The sequence below is a fragment of the Mustela putorius genome, unplaced genomic scaffold (genome assembly GCF_011764305.1).
Source record: "Mustela putorius furo isolate JIRA1106 unplaced genomic scaffold, ASM1176430v1.1 tig00000430_pilon_pilon_pilon, whole genome shotgun sequence".
NCBI classification, from domain to species: Eukaryota; Metazoa; Chordata; class Mammalia; order Carnivora; family Mustelidae; genus Mustela; species Mustela putorius.
Window position 1 is genome coordinate 24848930 of NW_025421377.1, and position 19070 is coordinate 24867999.

At 36.3% G+C, this 19070-nt stretch overlaps 2 protein-coding genes across 4 annotated transcripts in view; one reads left to right on the top strand and one right to left on the bottom strand.

The window, feature by feature from the left end:
* The window catches only part of ART3 (ADP-ribosyltransferase 3 (inactive)), a 150961-nt gene that overhangs the window by 29433 nt on the left and 102458 nt on the right, over positions 1–19070 (top strand). The window lies entirely within an intron of this gene.
* On the bottom strand, positions 16850–18715 carry CXCL11 (C-X-C motif chemokine ligand 11). Its single transcript, XM_004766247.3, has 4 exons — positions 18486–18715; positions 17793–17919; positions 17611–17683; positions 16850–17381 (listed from the first exon to the last, which is right to left on the bottom strand). Exons 1-4 carry the CDS (start codon positions 18640–18642, stop codon positions 17340–17342), a joined length of 399 nt encoding a protein of 132 aa, XP_004766304.1. The 5' UTR covers positions 18643–18715; the 3' UTR covers positions 16850–17339.

The window sequence follows — 19070 nt, forward strand, 5'->3', positions numbered from 1 at the left end:
CTTGTAAGGCAGCATATAAATAGGTTTTTAAAAATCTACTTTGTCATTCAGAGTCTTTTGATTTGAATGTTCATTTATGTTCAAAATAATCATTGACAAATGCATATTTATTGAAAATTTTGGTACTTGTTTTATGGTTTTTTGTTGTGTTATTTTTCAAGGCTGCTGTGTAGAGCATGGGAGAGGGGAATGAAAACAGGGCAGTGAAAAGTGCCACAGAGTTCTGTTCTTACTGAGATAAGCTGTGTCTTAGATGTTTTCCATACTGCTGCAAACTTTTGGCTAATTTGAAGAGTTCTGAAAAAAGTTGGTTTTGATAGATTTTTTTCCCCCCAATGCTCTTTTTTCTTTTATAGAGGAGATTTTCAGAGGTCATTACTCCATCATTCCAGTGTACTTTCTATTGAGTTAGTTTTTTTGTTTTCCTTTTTTTTTAAAGACTCTATTTATTAGAGAGAGAGCACACACATACATGAGCAGAGGGAGAAGAAGTGGGAGAAACAGACCTCCTGCTGAGCAGAGAACCCAATGTGTGGCCTGATCCCAAGACCCCAGGATCATGACCTGAGCTGAGGGCAGATGCTTAACAACTGAGCCACCCAGTCGTCCCTATGTTGTTCTTCTTTTTCTTTCTTTTTGAGGTAAAATGTATGTATACATATATACATACATATATATGTGTATGTATATATGTATATATGTATATATACATATGTATGTATGTATGTATATCTACATACATATATATGTATATATATCTGTATAATATAGATATTATATATAAAAGATATAGATTTATATCTATATAAAATGTATATTAAAAATGTATATATGTAGAGAGAGAAATGTTTAGATCTTCATTGTACTGTTAAATGAATCTCACAAATGCATACAGTTGTATAATCCAAATCCTTGTCAGGTTATAGAATATCACTAACACTCCAGGAACTCCCTTCATGCCACTTGCCAGTCTGTCCTCACGCCATCTCCTCTACTCCTGACACTGTTGCTCTTCTGAATTTTTTTAACTATAGATTTGTTTTGTCTTTTTTAGAACTTCGTATAAATGGGACCATTCCAATATGTGCTATTCAGTGCAAGGCTTCTTTTTCCCAGCAGATGTTTTAGATTCATCCATGTAGTTGCATGAATCCGTATTTTGTCTTTATTGCTGCATAGTATTGCATTGCACAAAAAGGTTTATCCATTCTCTTGTTGATGGACACCTCAACTGTTTCCACATTTCAGTTGTTAGTATAAAACTAAGCCTATGGAAAAAGGCCGAGTCACATTCCTCTAGGGACTAAATTGCCCCCACCTGGAGGCTTTGCTAAGGGCAAAGGGCAATCCTAGCCTGACTGACACTTAGCCTCAGCCTGTAAGGATCTGTAAGTCTACTTACAGATCTGTAAGTCTACTAACCATTCCTTTGGAAACTTTATCTCTAAACCCTCCGAGATACATGTTGACAAACATTTCCAAGCATATGGCCCACTGATACACATCAAAAGGGTCTTACATAAAGGTTTTATTACTTACCAGTAATAAATAACCAGTAATGAATAACCTTTTTCCCAAACAATCGCTAGCCCCTCAAGGTCTTGGAAACCTTACTTCCAAAATTCCTTAGAGACTTACACCATCCCTAATCTCTTCCCAATTTGCAGTCCTCACATCCCCAGGGCAGCAGCTCTAAACTGTTTTTTGCACCAAAGACATCTCAAGAATTCTTTCTTGTCCGTTGGCTCCAAACTCTATGTCATTGAACCTTATCTATATTCTAAGACTTCATCATATGGAAATATTCGGTAAATATTGGCTGGGGAGGATAGATAGATAGGTAAATCTATACAGATTTGAAGAAACAGCATAAGTAAGAATTGTACATCTTCAAAAAGAAATTCTGTTGGCTTGTATTTGTACATGAGGACATGGTTATTATTGATTTTTCTAGATTGAGGAACCAAGTTTAACTTAAGACTGATTTCCTAAGGAGTTAATATGGATTAAAGTAAGTAGAATTAATACATATTTTCTTAGTGTGGTATAGTCCAGGCTCTTCATTCCAAGGACTGTAGGGTAACTATACAAAAGGTGATGCTCCTAAAAAGTTTCCTAATTATTTGTTGGAAGTTCTCTTTAATTATCCACTGAATGAATGAAAGAATGCAAATCTTTTCAGTGTATATTACATATACGCCATAGATGGTGTTTGAAGAATGAGGAGAATTGCGCTTGTTCTCGTAATAGTGTTGGGGTCCAAAGTAATCTCAGGGAAAGTGATCTGATGTTTGTCCTTGATGGTTTGTATTCTAATTGGAAATAGCAAAAATTATGAAACAATGACTACCAATGAAGGAACTGTATGATCAGTGCCAAATGAGTGGCTCAGACAATAAATAATATATTCATAGAAGAATGTGCTCATAAAGATCAGGAGCATTCAGATGAACACTGTTGTGTCTATTTAGACAAATGGCCAGGAAGGGAAAGCATATCCAATTAGAGAAGTGTTATAACTAATGGTATAGGAGGAGGCCAGCCAACCAGGCAGGTAGATTGGTAGAGTCTCTCAGAGATGGGTAATACTTTTTTAGGATTCTGTAGTGTCTGGTTCTCAGTTTTATAGTCCAGAAACACTCATTTTTTTTCTAATCATCCAGAGTAAAGAATTAATGTTCTTAAAGAATTAATTCTGTTAACCAAACATACAAGAGACTAAGACGCAAATTAAAAAAGACAGTTTATTTATTTATAATGAGGACCTCCCAATGACTGGGAAAATTGAGTCTGGTATCCAAGTCATACTTTTCCTGTATCGCAGCATCTGGGAAGTTGAATTAGTAACCTGAATGTTGTCTGGTGAGCATAGAATCAAAACATAGAATCAAATCAAAGAATAGAATCCTTCTATTCTTGCTTTAAATGGGAATTTGCTTTAGGGAAGAAAATTTTGTATATGTTATCAATGTGGAGAAGAATTTGGAAAAAAAAAAGGTATCTTTTTTGGGATAATAGCAAGCCAACTATTACTTGCTACATCTACAGGCAATACTAGGTGAATCATTTGAATAAAAAGCTAAAGCTAAATTACAACTCTTCTTAAACTTATTTTCTAATTTTTTCAAAGCTCTTGCATACTTCTTTTCTTTGTATTCACTGATCTGAGTTTAGTTTTGAAAGAAAAGAAGAGTTAAGGAAATATTCCGTCTTTAGTTTCAGTTTCAGATGCTGCTGGTTTATCTTTAAGCTTTTAATTATGGCATTAGGCCAAAAGAAGCAGTCTGCCCTGACTGATTTGTTTTGGGCCAAGAAAAGAAATGCTTTCCGAGAAACCAGTGTGCTTAAAAGAAGTTTCCTAAAAAGTGAGCAGGAGGAGTTCAGTGATTTCTGTAGACTGGGAATTCCCTCAGTTGATGTACAGTGTACCTTGGAGGGTGTAGGAGTGGAGGGCATAACTTTCCTTTTCACAGATTTCTTGTTTGTTTTGTTTTTTTGTTTATGTATGTGTGTGGGGTTTTTTTTTTCCCTAGGTAGGCTCCATGCCCAGTGAATTTGAATTTTTTGAATTCACAACCCTGAGATCAAGACCTAAACTGAGATCAAGAGTTGGTTGCTTAACCTACTGAACCACCCAGGCACCCCTCCCTTTTCATAGTTTTGATTGAACTCCCACAAGATTCCCTTAGCTGCCAAAGTTTGGTTAATACTGCTTACACACTTTTAAATTTTTGATACATTTTATCGTTCACAGCCAGTCTGAGCAAAGTGCAGAGTGGGTGGTAGACCCTTAAAATCATCATGATTGGGAGATCTGAGAATAGCTTCTGTTGGGATCCATTTTAGACCACACAGTTTTCTGCTTTCTTCAGTTTATGGGATGATGGGATGGGCTAGGCATCTAGAGATACAGTATACAGTGGTGTCTCCCACTTGCTCTGTGATCTTAGATGTTAGCTGTGTCTGTTCAGTTTTCTTATATTTAGATGCTCATTGTAACACCTAATCCATCTACCTTTAAGGTTGTTCTATAAGATGACAGAGTATTAGAAGGGTATTTTAACAAATCTAAATGAATTTTTTACCAGCCAGCATTTTCACAAATATAGCCAGTTCTCTGGCCAGATTTTAGTTTTTCTCCTACGTTCAACAAATGGTATTTTCTCTCTGGATGGTGAAGTTATTTGTGTCATCAGATGTTTCTGTTATTCAATAGCCATAGGTATATGAGTCTCTGGATAGAGCTGAGGGTTGGAATCATGCAGTATTTACTCTTAGGAAAGGCCTTGTTTAGACAACTTGGCTTAGCTATGATAAAGTATACTGGGAATTTATAAAACAAGATGATGATGCCATTTTTCACTTCATTTTCATTGTGCTGTAACTCCTAGCCTGAAAAATAAAAAAAAAAAAAAAAAAAAAAAAAAGAAAGGGAAATCCATAAGAATTGGAAAGGAAGAAATAAAACTTTGTAGAGATCATCTACATAGAAAACCCAAAAGAATTTACTAAGTGTTAAAGTAATATCAGAATTGATCAAAGTAGATAGCTAGCAGATCAATGTATTATGTTTTCTACATCAGTAACAAATAATTAAAATATCATTTTAAAAGAAAAAATTTATAGTGGCAACAGTAGGCATTCAAAAACATGAAATGATCAGGAATAAAACTGACAAAAGACAAGCAAGACTTGTTTGTTTACAGGAAATGTAGATGAATTTTTCTAAAATCTCATCAAATAAAATAGTGGTGAGATTAAATACAGAGTGATTACTCTTTTTATAAAGTTCAGTATAACTAAAGTTTAATATTTTGTTTAGGCATGTTTATAGAAATCTTTTTTAAAAATGAGAGAGCAGAGGTTGCATAACAATATGAGTGTAGTTAATGCCACTGAACTATACGCTTGAAAATGATAAAGATAGCAAAATGTTATGTTTCTTTTACCACAGCTTAAAAGAAAAGGGTATAATAAACACAGAACTCGGGATATTTATTATATCCTGAGTTGGAGGAGAGAAGGAAACATGACAGGGAAGGAACATAATTATACCTTTATTTTAAGTGATTGTGAATGTTCTCATGAATTCATGGGTCTTCATGGTATTACAAACATATATGTGTGTGTATATGCGTGCATGGATCAGAGAAGACAATGTATGTATCATCAACTAAATGATTAATCCAAATCTATACACCTGAAATTCATTAAAAAATTAATTTACCATAAAGTCCTCACTTCAGGGAAATAGTTTTAGATCCTTTATTTCTCCTTTGAAGAGGAGCCAAAGAAATGTGGCCTAATTATGCCACTACTTTTCTGAGTCATTTTATATCTTAAGCATTGGGGAGTTTCCAAGAATCTCTGTTAAATTATGGCAATATTTTGGTTTAGTAGAGTGATAGATGTGTTCAAATTAACCTTCTATCCGGAGAGGGTCATTGAGTTGTTAATCCAGACATCAAAGAACCGAAGAGGGAGAGATGGAAAGACTATGATCAGTGAAGTAAACAGTAAATGTGCTGGTGTGAGATGAAATTAGGGGATAGGCGAAGAAGACAGAAGGTGGGAATTGGTTTCCTTTTTGATTCCCTTTCCCCCTCTCTCTTTCTCTCGTGTGTCTCTATTTTTTTAAGCTTTTTCTATATTTTTCTCTTTAACGTCTTTCATTTTTCTTTTTTTTCCCTCTGTCTCTCTTTCTTCATAGCTCTAGAAGGCTGGAAGACAGTGGTTTAGTATATACTGGTGAATCCCAATACAGGGACTCTGTAGTTTTGCTTGGTTCCTAATATAAGAAAACTGAAGGATGGCTGATTTTTGTACTAACTGCCTGAATAAACTACTTAGTGTTAGAATTTATTTTATTAATAATATATCAAAATTAATACCATATGTTTTATGCTAAGATGTGCTATCTTTTTCTGGGATTTTTAAATTATTTATTATTATTATTATTTATTATTTATTATTATTAGTTTTTGATGCAGTGTTCCAGGATTCATTGTTTATGTACAGCACCCAGTGCTCCATGCTGTCCGTGCCCTCCTTAATGCCCACCACCAGGCTCACCCATCCCCCACACCCTCCTCCCTTCTAAAACCCTCAGTCTGTTTCTCAGAGTCCACAATCTCTTATGGTTTGTCTCCCCCTCCAATTTCCCCCAATTCATTTTTCCTTTCCTTCTCCTAATGTCCTCCATGTTATTCCTTATGTTCCACACGTAAGTGAAACCATATGATAATTGACTGTCTCTGCTTGACTGATTTCACTCAGCATAATCCCCTCCAGTCCCATCCGTGTTGATGCAAAAGTTGGGTATTCATCCTTTCTGACTGCTGAGTAATACTCTGTTGTATATATGGACCATATCTTCTTTATCCATTCAAGGGTTGAAGGGTATCTTAGCTCTTTCCACAGTTTTGCTATTGGGGTATAGAAGGTATCTTAGCTCTTTCCACAGTTTTGCTATTGGGGTATAGAAGGCATCTGTATCTTTGAGTAAATACCCAGTAGTGCAGTTGCCAGGTCATAGGGTAGCTCTGTTTTTAATTTTTTGAGGAATCCACACACTGTTTTCCAAAGTGGCTGTACCAAATGGCATTCCCACCAACAGTATAAGAGGGTTCCCCCTTCTCCACATCTTCTTCAACATTTGTTGTTCCTGTCTTGTTAACTTTTGCCATTCTAACTGGTGTAAGGTGGCTGTGCTGTTTTTTAAAGATTTCATATTTAATCTTAAATTTATCACATTTGATCTTAATGATCACTTTATAAGGTGTACAGGTATCCCTTGTATTTTGGAAGCTTGTGTTATGTCTTTCTTTCTTTCTTTCTTTCTTTCTTTCAAGGTTTTATTTAGTTGAGCGAGAGAGAGAGAGCGAGCAAGCATGTCCAAGGGGGGGGGGGCGAGGCAGAGGGACAAAAAGAGCCAGAGAGGCATGGTTCCATCCCAGGAGTCTGAGAGTCTGAGATCATGAACTGAATCGAAGTTGGACACTTAACCAACTGAGCCACCCAGGTGCTGCGTGCCACTTCATTCTTAACAAAAAGACATGTTAGTATCTGTTTTTGAGAGCTGAAAGGAATCCAAAGAGGATTTTAGCCTTTATGGAAAAAAGTGAAAAGTGAAAGGGTGTTCAGCGTTTGTTTTGCAGAGCCGTTATAGAGACAGTGCACACCTGGAACAGCAAGCATGGCCCACCAAGCCGCAGCCCCTGGAACGACACCGAGCATCTCAGCATCAGGCTGCCATAACTTTGAACTGTGTCTGTGAACATCTGTCCTTCATCTTAATTTATTTTGGGCATTTGTTAGCAGGATGCATCCTAAGGTATCTGAAAAGCCTAAGAGAGGTTTTTTTTTTTTTTTTAAAGATTTTATTTATTTATTTGTCAGGGATAGAGGGAGAGAGAGTGAGCGAGCACAGGCAGAGGCAGAGGGAGAAGCAGGCTCCCTGCCGAGCAAGGAGCCCAATGTGGGACTCGATCCCAGGACACTGGGATCATGACCTGAGCCGATGGCAGCGCTTAACCAACTGAGCCACCCAGGCGTCCCTAAGAAAGGTTATTTTTTGGGTCTGGGAGCTCTCAAAAATTTTCCCGCATAAATCAATAGTAATTATTTCTTTGCTTTATGACATTTTAACTTACGAAAGATTTCACAGGAATGCTCTACTTTCAGAAAGCAGAGGAAATCTGTACCTGTTCTATAATAAGCCAAAGTAAGATTCTATAGGAGGATTGCCATTTAGGCAATCTAATTCCAGAGTCTCATAACCACTTTACTGTACTGCCTCTGCAAATTGCTTTTATAAGCCTCTAGTGACAAAATCTATGACATCAACCAACAAATCAGCATACCTGGTCATCTGAAATTAGTAGCCTCGGTTGTCCTCAGGAAGAAACAGTTTTCTTGATGAATCTGTTTGACCCAGGATCATGAAGAGTATCACACAGGGACCTAGAAGAAAACTGAGAGTACACTCAGCTGGAATTCTAATAAGGATTTAATGAAGGTGTGTGCAAGACTAAAAGAATCAACATGGTATGCTGAGGGCATTGGTGGGAAGTTCATATCTCAAAAAGTGGCAAAGCAAGGAAAGAATGTTATTGGAACCTAGAGATTTGCTCATTCCATATTAACAGAAATAACATTTTCATGAGAAATAATTGTATTTTCCAAAAAAAATAGTGAAAAGAGTAACATTGTTTTATATTTTTGCAAATCTCTTTAAAGTCTTCAATGTCTGGCTTTAATAGAATATAGCTAGATTCTCGTATTTATTTATGCATTTAATTGTTGCAGTATTATATGCCGGGTAGCCCCTGGGAAACTCATGAGAGAATGAGACTAAAGAAGACAAATAATGCCTTAATATTACCATGAAAATAGTTTTGACTTTTTGGGTGCCTGTGTGGCTCAGTTGATTAATCATCTGACCCTTGATTTTAGCTCAGATCATGATCTCAGGATGGTGAGATCAAGCCCATGTTGGGCTCCATGGTGGGGAGTCTGAGTCTCTTCCTCTCGCTCTCCCTCCACTCATGCTTGTGCACTCTAAAATAACGATTTTTTAAGATTTATTTATTTTTGACTTTATAGACTTCCTGCAATATCTCAAAGACCCCTGGGGAGTGGGGTGCCTGGGTGGCTCAGTCAATTAAGTGTCTGTCTTTGGCTCAGGCTCAGGTCATGATCCCCATGTCCTAGGATTGAGCCCACATGGGGCTCCCAGCTCAGTGAGGGGGTCTGCTACTCTCTCTCCCTCTGCTCTTCTTCCCTGCTTGTGTTCTCTCTCTCAAATAAATAAATAAATCCTAAAAAAAAAAAAGTAAAGGACCCCCTAGGGGGTGAGGGTGGTGGCATCACCTGTTGGAAACTATGGTCTTATAACATATATATATGTTTTGTATTACTTTATAATAAATGTATTATATATTATATATAAATTTTTATTATTTTTAAAAAAGATTTAAAAAATTTTTTTTGCTTGAAAGAGCACAAGTAGGCAGAGTGGCAGGCAGAGGGAGAGGGAGAAGCAGACTCCCCGCTGAGCAGGGAGCTGACAGGGTCTCCATGCTAGGACCCTGGGATCATGACCTGAGCTGAAGGCAGACACTTAACTGGCTGAGGCACCCAGACGCCTCTGAATTTATATATTTTTTAAATTATTTTTTAATTTATTATTTACTTGACAGAGAGAGAGAGAGATCACAAGTAGGCAGAGAGGCAGGCAGAGAGAGAGGAGGAAGCAGGCTCCCCACTGAGCAGAGAGCCCGATGTGGGGCTTGATCCCAGGACCCTGAGATCATGACCTGAGCTGAAGGCAGAGGCTTAACCCACTGAGCCACTTAGGTGCCCCTGAACTTATATTTTAAAACAAAATAAAAAACAGAACAATAATGACAAATTAATGACAATACAGATGATTCACAAGATTTTCAGTACTATAACTTAGAAAAACAAGTATTTGAAGCATCTTTGAATTTTCGAAGAACATTGTTCAATACAACATTTACCAGCTATACAAATGTTAAGGTTACTTACTATGCAACTTGAAGACCACTTGGTGCAGAATCTGGTGAAAACCTTTTGATTTCTGGTGCTCCAGGCACCAAGAGTTTTATTTTAATAGCATGGATGCTACAAGAATTCAAGCAAATATGATATGATCTTAGTCCTGAAAAAGCAAATATTGTAGAATAAATGACAGCTAGCCGTGGACACTCAGAAATCATCAAAGGTATCCCATGATTACTGAAAGGAGTCTTAGAATCTCTTAGAGGAAGGCATTGTAAGCAGGTAAGAATGATGTGTTATAGTAGAGGTAGGAGTGGTGTATTTTGAAATGTACATGTTTGGGTTGGTTTAGGAAAGAATTATGGCAGGTAACTTTTTTTTCTTGTGAATTCAGAGAATCATTCTTATTTCTTAGAAAATGATTCTTCTAATACATTAGTTTTAAATTATGTTACTGACCAATTCACCTCTTTCTATCAAAATGTCTTTTTGGGACAGTGTGAGCCTTAATTTTGAGAGTTTCACATCCCAAGATATATTTGAAATATTTTCTTCTTTTAAAAAATTAATTGTATACAAAAACAGCAAGAAAGCAATGTCTTGGATAATGTAATATTGAAAATTAATTTCCTTAATAATAGTTCAGGTTTTCCTGTAATACAGAAAAAAATTCATGCCTAAACTTAGCCATTCTCAGAAGTCTTTTTTTTAAAATTTAAAGTCAATTAATTAATGTATAATGTATTACGAGTTTCAGAGGTAGAGGTCAGTGATTCATCAGTCTTGTATAATACGCAATGGTGATTACATCATGTGTTCTCCTTAATGTCCATCACCCAGTTGCCCTACCCTCCTCCCTCCAGCAACCTTAAGTTTGTTTCCTATGATTAAGAGTCTTTTATGGTTTGGCTTCCTCTCTGATTTCGTCTTGCTTTATTTTTCCCTTCCTTCCTCTATGCTCCTATGGCAGGTAACTCTTGAACAGAGTATGGAAAAATGAGTAGGTGTTGGACAAGTAGATGAAGGAGAAGGGCTTTCAGAGAGAAAATAGCATGGAAGTGACCAATAATTGAATACGATGGGGTTAGAGAGTTTAAGGAGGTAACAGCAGCATTTTATAAAGATAGACTAAGCAGTGCATACTTTATACAGAAGGCAGTGAGAAGGTGTTGGAAGAATTTTTTTTTAAAGATTTTATTTATTTGACAGAGATCACAAGTAGGCAGAGAGGCAGGCAGAGAGAGGGGGGGAAGCAGGCTCCCTGCAGAGCAGAGAGTCTGATGTGGGGCTTGATCCCAGGACCCTGAGATCATGACCTGAGCTGAAGGCAGCGGCTTAACCCACTGAGCCACCCAGGTGTCCCAGGTTGAAAGATTTTAAAAGGAAAATACCAGCTTTGCATTTTAGAAGGTATCAGAGAAAACCAGAGTTGAACAAAATTTAAAGCAGTAAAAACATATAATAAAGAAGTATATTAATTCTATGTGGATATATTTAGTACATACTCAATACCCAAACATAATTATAATCTTTTCTAGTACTATTATGCAAAATTATCCCATCTATTTATAAGCTCCTTTTAGTTAATTAGAGGAAACAGTTCTGAATTTCTAAATCACTGTAAATATTTGGTATCTCAGGTTATATATAGTTAAAACTCAACCTACAGTGGGGCCTGGGAGGCTCAGGTGGTTAAGCATCTGCCTTTGGCTCAGCTCATCATCCTGGAGTCCCAGGATCAGCCCCCCAGTCCACTCCCTGCACAGTGGGGAGTCTGTCTCCCCCTGCTCCTTCTCTCTCTGTCCTCAAATAAATAACATCTTTAAATATATATATCCCAACCTACAGTTTTCTTCGCTAAACAGTATCTTCCCCTGATTTCCCTGTTTGTGTTAGTGACAGTATTAACCTTTTAAACACCGAAATCTCAGCTTTTCCTGATTCCCTGCTTTGCTTTAATTTCAGATTCAGATCCTTAGCTTTTTCTTTGATTCCTTTCCTCAGCTTCAGCCGTCACATCTCATCTGTCATCTTTTGTTAAGTCTTAATGATTTTCTTTCAGCAGTGTAATTTCGTCATAATTGTTTTCACCCTTACTACTTCAGTTTAGCCCTTATTTTTTCTATCATGATAAAGCACACATACAGGTTAACATTTTAACCACTTAAAAGTATACAATTCAGTGGCTTTAAGGGCACTCACAGTGTTATACAATCATCACTATTCTCTAAAGTTCTAACCCTTTTTTACTACCCAGACAGAAACTCTGTACCCATTTAGCAGTCCCTCCTCATTATCTTCTCTCAGCGCCTGACAACCACTAACCTGTTTCCGTTTCTGTGCGTTTCTAGATAATTCATACAAGTGGAATCTAGATATTCTAGATAATTCATATTCTAGATAATTAATATAAATGGAATCATACATATGTTACCTTTTGTGTTTGGTTTCTTTTACTTAGCATCTTCTCCCACCCACCCCAAAGTTTTTGTTTATTTTAGAGAGCGAGCGAGAGAGACAAACAGCACAAGTGGCGGGGCGGGGGCGCCAAAATGAAGAGTTGAACACTTAATTGACTGAGCCACCCAGGAGCCCCTTAGCATCTTATTTTTGGGGTTAATCTGTATTGTAGCCTATGTCAGTATTTTGTTTCTTTTTATGGCTAAATAGTATTCCATTGTGAATATACACCACATTTTCTTTAGCCATTTATTGTTTGATGGGTATCTGGGAGTTTCTACCTTTCAGCTATTGTGAATAGTGCTGTCTGAACATTTGTGTGCAAGTTTTTGTTTGAATAACTGTTTTCATTTCTTTTAGTTAATACCTAGGAGTGGGATTGATGGGTTGTATGGTAATGCTGCTCAACTTACTCCCCTTACTTTTCAAACCAGTGTTACCTGAAATGTGGGACAATACCAGGGGGCTCACTGATAATAACATTTAATATTAGTTTAATTAGTCTCATTTTAATTTTAATACCCCTTGTTAAATCATGGAAAGTCTCATTTTGGTATTAGTATGGTTTTCAACCACCTTATCAACAATGTTCATCTCTCTTTGACAAACAGAGAAGGCCTGAGGTTTTGAAATTTGGCACACAATAACATCTAGCTGGAATTTAGTATTTGTTCATTGTGTTTCCTTTTATTGTTACATTTTATTTCTATAGCAGGTGATACTGATTTCACATATAGCAGTGAAAATTTGCCTTTTTATGTAAATTAAGTAAAATAAAGGCAGTACACAGATTTGACAAAATACAAAGATTGATCAGAAAATGTGGTAAAAAGTTATGAAGATGGTATTAGAATCACATGAAGTTTACTAAATACAGACCTGGATTATGAAAAAATATTTCTTTTCCCAGTCTTTCCCAATTCCAGTCAACCTTGTGTCACGTTCCCAGATTTTAGAATAATTCGATGGCTCAGTCTTCTATTCTTGAACATTTCTTTTCTTTTTTATTTTTTTTTTTAAATATTTTATTTATTTATTTGACAGGCAGAGGTCACAGGTAGGCAGAGAGAGAGGGGAGGAAGCAGGCTCCCTGCTGAGCAGAGAGCCCGATGTGGGGCTCGATCCTGAGACCCTGGGACCATGACCTGAGCCGAAGGCAGAGGCTTTAACCCACTGAGCCACCCAGGTGCCCCTATTCTTGAACATTTCTTGAATCTCCCCTTTATAAACAGTAAAACTCAAGTCTGTTTAGATGGACTTTTGAAGTCCTTCGTACCTTCACTTCAAACCAATTAGTTTCTGTTGCCAGTCATTCTATTCTCAAATATTTTGAGAGTCTCATGTGCCCGGCACTTTACTGTGAATTAGGACTAAAATGGCTTTCTTACTGAGTTTATACTTGTGGGAGGGATAGTAGATATAAAGCAGAGGAAGAATTTTTACAGTTATAGTTGCAATAAATAGTGTAATAGAAAAGAAGACAGTGTTATGAAAAGAAATAAATAGGATATCTAGTCTGAGATTGAAGGGGTGGTTTCGTGCATGACATCCTGTTGAAAATGTCATTTAAGCTGAGATCTAAGTGATTGGTAGGCATTAGTTAAGTGAAAAAATAAGCAGAAGGAATAGTATTTGCAAAGGTACTGAGGTGGGAAGAATCTTGGCTCAAGTTTATTTATTTTTTAATATGCTTATTTTGCCATGAAGAAATTTAAATATATGTTATCTACTCAATAATAATGTGCTGGTCTATACTACTTCTCTGAAAGAACCAAATTTGTCATGTAGTTCTAACTCAATGAGTTTTTAAAGATATTATTAAAAAAAGAAATGACTGCCAATAGTAAAATACTAGGTCTTAAAACCATCCTAGGTATTCATATAGAAGTTTCATTTCATATGGAAGTTTATGTAAGTTAGTGATATATAAAATATATATTTATGCTATATGTCTGTACTTTGTCTTTATACTATATATATCTATATTATAACATATTATAATTTGTGATATAAATTATATAGGCTTATATACAAATACCTTGGATAATAGTTGACATCTCATTATTGCTTTTAGGCACCAGTCAGAAAGCCAGTCAGTAAGAGGGCCTGATTGGAGCCAGATACCCTGTTCTGCTATTCACTTATCTGTCCACTCTCTGATCTGCTTTATGGCTGGCTCTGGTATCAGTGGGAAAGATGCACAAATGATATGTTAAAATTGCTTTTTAAGAAAAGATTTTATTCATTTGAAAAAGAGATTGAGAGCACAAGCAGTGGGAGAGGCAGAGGGAGAAGACTCCCCGCTGAGCTGAGAGCCCAGTGCGGGGCTTGATCCTGAGACCTGGACATTATGAACTGAGCCAAAGGCAGATGTCCAACCATTTGAATCATGTAGGTGCCCCTCTTTTCTGCTTTTAAATAAACAAATATCTAGGTATCTATATAAAGTGCTAAATCAGCTAAGATTTTTGGTTTTATACAGAGAAACCAACACTGACTGGTTAGCTTCAAAAGAAAAGGAATTTGTTAGTTGAAGAATCTGTAGGAAGACTGAAGAATCAGGCTTAGAAAATGGAAAAACCGCGAGAGGGCTAGGTTACTGGAAGGACTAGCCATAGTCATGCTACAGGAATACGTGTTAGGAAGCCACAAATCTAAGATTTATACTACTACCTCTACTGCCACTTAAATACCTTTTTTTTTTTTTTAACTGATAACATCTTTGTAGTGCCAGCTGGAGTTCAAAGTCTAGGGTAGGAGTGGTCCTGCTAAGACCTTGCTCTGGCTGCCTGGGAGGATCTCCTTCCTTTGGTTTTTCTCTTTTGACCTCCAACCCAGATTCCCATAATAAGGAATTTTCCCTGAGTAAGAAGGGGTTTTGGACCCAGGAAGACCCCTTTAAAAAAAGATCACTGTCTTTCACAATTACCCATTAAAATATATTTCTAAACAATTCTGTGTGATGACAGGTAGCTGTTTATTTCTTGAAATACAAGTTAAAATTGTTAAAGGCATCTCAATTTTTAGAAAGCATATTGTTTCTGTTTTAAGAAAGTTTGTGATATTTTACTACAAGAAAACGATTTTGATTTTTTCTCAAGTTAAAATTATCTAGATAACACCAAATTTCATGGTGTAGGCATGACTAAAAAGTAGATTATGTGTTTTTCTAAGAAAAAGAATCCTGGAGTACAGATCTTTACCCTCTTTGGTTAGGTTTAATCCTAGAGATCTTACGGTTTTTGGTGTGATTGTAAATGGGATTGATTTCCTAATTTCCCTTTATGCTGTTTTATTATTGGTGTATAGAAATGCAACAAAATTTCTGTATATTGATTTTATTCCCTGTGAATTCACTGAATAGGTGTATCAATTTTAGCGATTTTTTGGTGAAGCCTTTCAGGTTTTCTATATAGAGTATCATGTCCTCTGCAAATAGTGGAAGTTTGGCTTCCTTCTTGCCAATTTGGATGCCTTTTATTTCTTTTTGTTGTCTTACTGCTGTGGCTAGCATTTCCAGGACGATGTTAAATTTGTAGTGGCGAGAGTGTATATCCCTGGCTTTTTCCTACCACAGACAAAAAGCTCTTAGTTCTTCCCCATTGAGGATGATATTAGCCATAGGTTTTTTTGTATATTGCCTTCATTATGTTGAAGGATGTTCCTGCTAATCCTACTTTGTTGAGGGTTTTTATCATGAATGGATGTTATACTTCGTCAAATGCCAAATTATGGAAAGAGCCCAAATATCCACTGATTACTGAAAATATAAAGAAGATGTGATGTACACACACACACACACACACACAGTGAAATATTGTGATATATATATATATATATAAAATGAAATACTACTCAGCGATAAAAAAGAATGAAATCTTGCCATTTGCAATGACTCGGATGGAGCTAGAAAATATTATTACACTGAGTGAAATAAGTCAGTCAGAGAAAGACAAGTACCATAAATTCCACTTATATGTATAACTTAAGAAACAAAACAGATGAACATGGAGGGGGGTAAGACCAACCAAGAAACAAAGTTTTTTATTTTTTAAAGGTTTTTTAAAAGATTTTATTTATTTATTTGACAGAGATCACAAGTAGGCAGAGGCAGGGAGAGAGAGAGACAGAGAGAGAGAGGAGGAAGCAGGCTCCCTGCAGAGCAGAGAGCCCAATATGGGGCTTGATCCGAGGACCCTGGGATCATGACCTGAGCCGAAGGCAGAGGCTTTAACCCACTGAGCCACCCAGGCACCCCCCCAAGAAACAAAGTCTTAACCATAGAGAACAAACTGATAGTTACCAAGGGGAGGTAGGTGTGAGGAAAAATGGGTTAAATAGATGATGGGGATTGAGGAGGATGCTTCTGAGAGCACCCAGGTGTTGGATGTAGGTGTTGAAGCCACCTGAATTCTACACCTGAAACTAATATCACACTATATATTAACTATAACTGGAATTTAAATTAAAAAAAGAAAACCCCAGAAAGTAGAGGTGATTGCCAGACATATGCATATACTCATTTTTCAACATTTTTTGGTAGACAAAAGTGTTTTATATTTAAGTTAAAATGTATCCAAATTATTGCTACAATTTTTAAGTATATATAAAACCAAAATGCACAGTAAACACACATATCCTTATTGCACATCTCAATGAAAGGGGTACGTGGGTGGCTCAGTCGGTTGAGTGTCCGACTCTTCATCTCAGCTCAAGTCTTGATCTCAGGGTTGGGAATTCAAGCCCTGTGTTAGGCTCCCAGTGTGGAGCTGACTTAAAAAATAAATAAATAAAACCAAGCCACCACAACAAAATCTCAGTGAAAAAAAAGTTGCTAAAAAAATAAAATTAAAGCCAGAACTACTAATTCAGTTATGAAATATTTATAGTCTTATCTGTTTCCTTCGCTTATAATTTTTTTCATAGTACATTTCATGAATTACAGCCTTTTCATAAAATGGTAATATACATAAGAACATATATGTGCTGTTATTTGTGGGGGAAAAGTGTGGATTTGCATTAAAAATTATTTGGGGAATGTTTATTACACACACGGATGCATTCAAATATACAGTCTTGACTCCAGTAATAATGTTAATATATCCATTGTAAGTGAAAGTTGTAATATGGCAGGATAGATCAAGTACAAACACATAACTTCTAGATACAGAAATATTGTCTTGGACACAAAAGAATAGTTCTCACTATCAGATTTCTGAGGTTTGCTGACATAGAAGTGAATGAATGTACTTTGCAACAGGCAGGAAGAAAATCCGTTTCTTACTGTGGAATTCTTATCACTTTAGTTGTCACGGTTAAACTTGTTCTAGGTTTTCAAATCCTCTTTCCCCAGGACTTCACACAGTTTGATGTTTTAAAAAATTCATTCTTTGAATTTTCTGAAATGAGAAAATGAGAGGTTTTTTTGGCATTGTGCTGTTCTTGTTTCCCAGTGATTAAGTTGACATGTAAAAACTTCCGGCAGAAAAAGAAAGTGAAATCAAAGCCCTCTTATCAAAATGCTTCACACAAAATCCTAGCAGAACAATCTTTTCTTCAAGTCTGTTTTCTCAAAAGATCTGTCTTGGTTAAAATTAATTATAAAATACCAGTAATCTGATACCCTACCTTGATTATAATGCTTGCTTGTTTCGATTTGGGATTTAGGCATCTTTGTCCTTTACGTGCTTTAAGGTTGATACTGTTAAGGGAAGATCCAAAATAGTTTTAAGTTTTGGTTGGAAAAACATAAGCAAAACAAAAACAAAAAAGCTTCCCACCACTGTCCTCTTTAGCAAGTTCATACTTACATCACTTCTATTTTGTCACAGCTGTTACTGGGGTAAATTATGGTTGCTTTCTCAATATCTGCCACTTTCACTGCTTTTACTCCAGGGCCTATGCAAAGACAGCGTCCCTGTTTGAACATGGGGAAGCCTAAAACAGATCACAGCATCAGTTACTAATACTTCTGTTTGTAACAGATGATTGTAGTTTATAATTCTGGTGAAGAAGGGTTCTCATTAAGGATCAAGATAGCAATCTGTCAGATAGCACTTGACACCGCTGTTACTGGGAAAGGAACATAAGTAACATGTTGATTCTCTCTTTAAATTTGTAAACCACTAAAGAATAAAAGGAAGCATGAAAAGTTATTGGAGATTAAGATAATCTCCCTCGTTTCCATGCTCAAGAATATATCCAGAAAGCTAATAATATTATCTCACATAAAATCTTGTTAACAGATATTTAAAACTATTGCTAAAGGCTCTTGCCAGATATTGTAGCCAAATCAAAAACTCCATGAAGTTTATCAATTCTAGCTTCAATAATCATTTCTAGTACCTTAAACACTTCAGACATTGTCTGTCAAAGCAGTAGTAACTTCTAATGTCTGAGATTAAATAAAAATTTACTAAACCTTTTAAGAAAAGATGGAAACAAAGACATCTGAAGCATTAGAAAATGAATTTATAAGCTAAGAAATAAAAGGTACCATATACCTTGAACAACTGTAGCACAGACTATCACAGTCAAGGCTATAACCATGCCCTTCACACTCATGTTTGTCTTTCGCCGCTGGTGCCGCTGCTTCAGTGTTGATACTCTTCTTGGAGGGAGTAGAAACGCTGAATGTGAAAGAAGGTTCTTGACTGGCATATGTAAGGCATTTTTATACACCTGCAGTCCTCTTAGGACAACAGGAATTCCCCTTCTTGAGTCATGCTCTTTTGCTTCCAAGAGTTTCTATTTTGTTCTCATCTACATGTCACTGTCCTTTCCTGTTTGTTACAGTGCTACAAGTATTAGGAATGTGAAAGCACTTTGTAAAGAGCAAAGAGCTATATAAACATAGAATAAGGTACACCCAAATGGGAACCAGCCTTCTCAAATCAGCATTTCCTAGAAATGTATTTCATTCTGGGATTGACCATGGGCAATGAATTCTGATTGCCATTCATTCATTATTTTTTTTTCTTTCGTTTTTTTTTTTTTGCCATTCATTCTTTCATTCAGGAAGACTATCTTCCTACTCTGTTCACCCTCCATTCTTCACATCAGTATAAACAAAACATTTTTTATTAATT

Bases quoted from the DNA above. Each gene is read 5' to 3' on its own strand.
- CXCL11 (XM_004766247.3), bottom strand. From the start codon at position 18,642: ATGCCAGTCAAGAACCTTCTTTCACATTCAGCGTTTCTACTCCCTCCA. The intron at 17,920-18,485 runs GTATATGGTACC...GATCTGTTTTAG, and splicing joins CTGTGCTACAGTTGTTCAAG to GCTTCCCCATGTTCAAACAG. The intron at 17,382-17,610 runs GTAGGGTATCAG...TTCTCATTTCAG, and splicing joins AAGCAAGCATTATAATCAAG to AAAATTCAAAGAATGAATTT.